The sequence below is a fragment of the Penaeus vannamei genome, chromosome 9 (genome assembly GCF_042767895.1).
Source record: "Penaeus vannamei isolate JL-2024 chromosome 9, ASM4276789v1, whole genome shotgun sequence".
Classification (NCBI taxonomy): Eukaryota; Metazoa; Arthropoda; class Malacostraca; order Decapoda; family Penaeidae; genus Penaeus; species Penaeus vannamei.
This window is the reverse complement of record NC_091557.1, coordinates 46,712,755-46,717,754: the sequence shown is the minus strand read 5'-3', so window position 1 is coordinate 46,717,754 and position 5,000 is coordinate 46,712,755. Positions and strand designations below refer to the sequence as shown.

At 32.8% G+C, this 5,000-nt stretch overlaps 1 protein-coding gene across 1 annotated transcript in view; it reads right to left on the bottom strand.

Annotated features, from left to right (window-relative positions):
• Window positions 1-5,000, bottom strand: part of koko (cyclin Q) — a 6,657-nt gene that overhangs the window by 4 nt on the left and 1,653 nt on the right. The window contains exon 2 of the mRNA XM_070125865.1: window positions 1-1,665. This exon is cut by the window's left edge and continues 4 nt beyond it. Coding sequence (XP_069981966.1) covers window positions 813-1,607 — 795 coding nt within the window. The 5' untranslated portion in view covers window positions 1,608-1,665 and the 3' untranslated portion in view covers window positions 1-812. The remainder of the gene's footprint in view (window positions 1,666-5,000) is intronic.

Below are 5,000 nucleotides of genomic sequence, written 5' to 3'. Positions count from 1 at the left end.
ATTTTAAATAGAATTTACTACAAACAAACACAAACGGAGTTCGGAAAAAAATATACGATAGCATGACAAAGTGAAGGCATACATATACAATGATATTTTCACCATCTTATATGCTAAATCATTTGATAGTTCTTTGAAATTAGAGAGCAAAATCCCCAAAGTCTTTTCGGAAACAATATGTACTCATTAATCATACATAAAAAGGGGTTAAAAATCTTAATAATATTCCTGATTACTGCACTATCATCATAATAATAATGTCACTAATGCGAATAACATCTGTAAGAATTATGTTGAAAATTGACAATCAAATAATGATGATAATGATACAAAAAAATTAACACAACCAAAATAGATTAAAAAGATATATACAATATTTTATAATTAATGATATGACTGCAACAGAAAATCCCAAAGTGTACCTGATTAATTTTGAAATATAACATAAATTAATAATAAATTAATAAAACTTTCCCTATAATGTAATCTAGTTGCATCTAGGCACAGCAGTGCAATTAGCAAACTTTTTTTTTTTTCTCACATAACATGAATCTGTATCATAAAAATAAAATAATCAACATCACACCTAAAATAAACAAAAGTTCTCTAACAATGACATCACATATGTCATGGTATGCATAGAACAGTATATCATGTGTTATAAAAATTCCTAATAAAATATCAGATGAGTTGAAAGATACAGCGTGGCTAATGTTCTTTATTAACACAAGCCCCTTCGTAAGTTCCTGTAAGATCTTTATGCTATATATTTTCCTTTACTTTAAATATGTAAATCCGCAATACGGTTTGCATCACACAGATAAGATCAAGCTATTCTCTTCTTTGTACATTAGGACTATCTTAGCCGTAACTTCCCAAACAGTCTTTGTCGTACAATCCGGATGCAAGATGGTAAACCAGGAATGCGCATTCACCTCCTCGGAACTCGTGACAACAATTCCATGTACTTGAACAACCAAATTGAGAATTGCTGCAGACAAAACTTGAGGGGGGTACTTGAGCACGATGGGTGAATGGTAAACATCTTGAATCACCGTCCAGGCTAGCTGAATTATGGGCACGGAATCAAACACTTCGTTCCCTAGCCAGTCTTTAATTGACTGTATATAGTGGAGCAGGTACTTATGCGGCAAGTCCACCTTCATCTTGAACCCAAGGAAACGCATTAGCAACAATTCTGCTTGAATCAAGGAGTCTCGCATACAGAAATAAGGATCGAGGGAGAGAGGGGGTTCTCCTCTTCGGATACAATTGATTCCAACGTTAATTATGTCTCTGATTTTAATGTCATCATCTTCTACCTTTGATGCGAGGTACAAGCACGTACAGCCAATGAGATATGGGTCATATTCATCAAGGGATGCATCTTCATAAAACTTGTGGTAATATGTGGCAGCTGTGGCGACCGTAAGCACACTTGCCTTGAGTTTAATGCCACACTCTATAATGAACCGTGCACCTGAGAAACCACTGCAGTTCTTGGTGTAGTCTACTGGGGGGTTAAAATCGTCTTTAACTGAATTTTCCTCCGAAAACTGCCCCTGGCACACAATTCTATTTTCCTCACTGGAAGTCATTACGAACATATTAATTACAACAGTCACAAAGCCAACATTCCCAGGTACTTCGTTTATCTTCTCGTATCTGGAAAAGATGGAAAGAACTATCAAATTACGGCATATCTAGTTACAGTATGCCCTCTGAACCTTGCCCATGATTCAGCTATCTTTTACAACTGCTCTGAAAGTTCTAATAACTCTCCATTTTTGTCAAAGACTGAGAGAACTAACTCACCAGCTCTGTTAGAGAACATACTGTACAAACTACTATATACCATTCAAATATGTAGTCTATATGATATGTATTGCCTCCACCTTTTGTCATTCAATAAACAGGACACTATATACATTACATATTAAAACCATATAGATACATACATATATGTATGCATGTAAATGTGTATATTAGTGTGTGTGTGTGTGTGTGTGTGCGTGTGTGTGTGTGTGTGTGCGTGTGTGTGTGTGTGTGTGTGTGTGTGTGTGTGTGTGTGTGTGTGTGTGTGTGTGTGTGTGTGTGTGTGTGTGTGTGTGTGTGTGTGTGTGTGTGTGTGTGTGTGTGTGTGTGTGTGTGTGTGTGTGTGTGTGTGTGTGTGTGGGCGTGCATGCTTGTGTGTAATATATATAAATACATACATACATATAAGTATATATACATGCAGATATGTGTAAGTATATATATGAATATATAAACATTATATGCATTATATTGCATATATATACATATATATAATTTATATACATTATATATATATATATATATATATATATATATATATATATATATATACATATATATATGTATGTATATATATATATATATATATATATATATATATACATATATATATATATATATATATATATATATATATATATATATATGTATGTATATATATATATATATATATATATATATATATATATATATATATTTTTATATATACATATACACATATATATATATATATATATATATATATATATATATATATATATATATATATATATGTATATATATATGTATACATATGTATATATGTATATATATATATATATATATATATATATATATATATATATATATATGTGTATATGTGTATATGTATATATGTATATATGTATATATGTATATATGTATGTATATATATATATATATATATATATATATACTATTTATTTTGTTCAGTAAAATACAGTAATTTTCCTTATTTTCCTAATGTTTTATTGAAGCACAATATGTTTTACTTTGTTATATGAAAATAACTATAATTTCAATACATTACATGGCACCACACAAATTAACATTCATATTTCATCATCAGTAAATATTCGCATTTCCCCAATTAATAAATACATCCTTTCTCCCTTACTTCAACTTTGATGCTTGCTCACCATTTTTTTTTTCTTTTATGACTAATCCTCTCTAAAATTATTTTTGTTGAATTTTGAACTGCTTTTCTAAAGTACTTGCATTCTCACTTTGTTTTTGGGTAGATGGAATTACTGACAAGAAAGCCAAAATACTTGGATCTAATGCAATGAATCACAGATTTTCCTGTTCATGGGATGTCTTGCTTTGAATAACTTTGCACTCGGCTACCTTCTTCCATGTATAACACCTTTTCTATCTGCTGTAAAATTTGGTCAGTTTACACTAATTTGGGCTTCCTTTATGGTTTAAATGACCTCGATTACCAAGTTGGTTTTCTTTCCTTTGGCAAATCATACTATGAAGAATTAATCATGGAGTGTACTGTCCATTTAGAGTAGTAGTTTGCATATTAATAATTGTAGGCTTGCCAAGGATGCCAGTACTTATTAAGGTGGAGACTTTGTAGACCAAGCCAAGAGTAAGGAGGCTCTAAAATGGTGGGAAAAGAATTTGGTGAGGCCAGGTGAACATTTACGCACTTCACTTCGCACCTGGATGGTTGTTTGGCATGTGGTCAGGCATGCGAGACCTCATCCGAACAATCTCGGCACCATCTGACATCTAATGGTATTCAGCCATGATGTGAAAGGATGTCATCCATCACCAATGCATCAAGAGTAGATTACAGAGTTGAGAGTTCCTTTGACGTCATTACTTTCATTATGAACATGTTACCATTCTTAACCCTATAGTGATGGAGCTTGATTTATTTGAGATAACAGAACATTCTAAACTTTGTGGCTAAGCCTGAGTTGTGAACAGTCAGCCCATCCATTGCAAGTCATGACACATTCATACGCCATAAGCTGTTATGTCATGAAGGCTATAGCTGAACCTGCAACTGAGGAGTTAATATATTGTATCTTATTGTTTTTGTCCGACAATTTCTCTAGTACAGGGCCAAAACTGTCACTATAATTGGCCAACACAGAAAAAAACTACAATATATGGACAGCACATATTATAAACAGTCCACTGTACCGGTAATAGTAGTAACAATAGCATATATATTCTGTAATTTTAAGAACTGCACAGACCCATGGTTACAAAACAGCCTGATGCATAAATCTACAGACTTTGATAAGCAATTCTGGGCTTGTTTTCCCTTTCTCTAAATTTCTTATGATATTGCCATTTTCAATTTTCTTTATGACCATAACCCTTGTTACAAGATTAACAATATCTTAATGTAAGATTTATCGGTTTTTCTATGTTTCTGTCCTGGCTTTCTTTTTTTCACTTTGAAATATTATGAGTTCTGAAGAAAGACCAACCTAGTTATGCACATCCCACACAGTAAGATCCATTAGACCGTAACATCTGTACTGAGTTGAGAAAAAAGCCAAGTCTACAGTAGCACCATTAAAAAAGAACATATTACCTGCAGCAGTTTTAAAAATTGCACTTTCTTTTCTAGCTATGTTGATTGCATTCTATTTCAAATTCACTTGAAACTTGGGAGATATTATAGATAGCAACCTTTCAATCACTACATTGGCTGCAGTGTCAAGCAATAACTAAAGTCATCATGCCCTATAATCCTAGCCATCAAACCTCCACGACACATATTCTTGCAAGATAAGAGCTTAGACTGGCTCCTTATTTGAAGATAGTTAACCTGGGGGTCCACAAATCCTATCTTACCTACATATTAGTGTATTTGTTGGCCTTTGCAAGAGTGCCAGAAGGCAAGAGACAGACGAGTAGGTGTCTCCTAAATAATCACTGTAGCCTGGTCTGATCTGATGCCTTGTATACCTATCTAGAAATATAAATGACTAGAATAGTATCACTCGAGCATAGGCTAACAAATCTTCATTACATAGCTTGGACTAGTATTGATTTGATAATACATCTCCAGAGAGATTTATAAGGAGGAGGTTTGTTGGCGTCTCTAAAGTGTAGTGCATTTATAAATAACTGATTGAGATGTTATTCTTCACTTGCGAGAAATATCTATAAAGCAATGTAATTTTCCCATTTTCAAA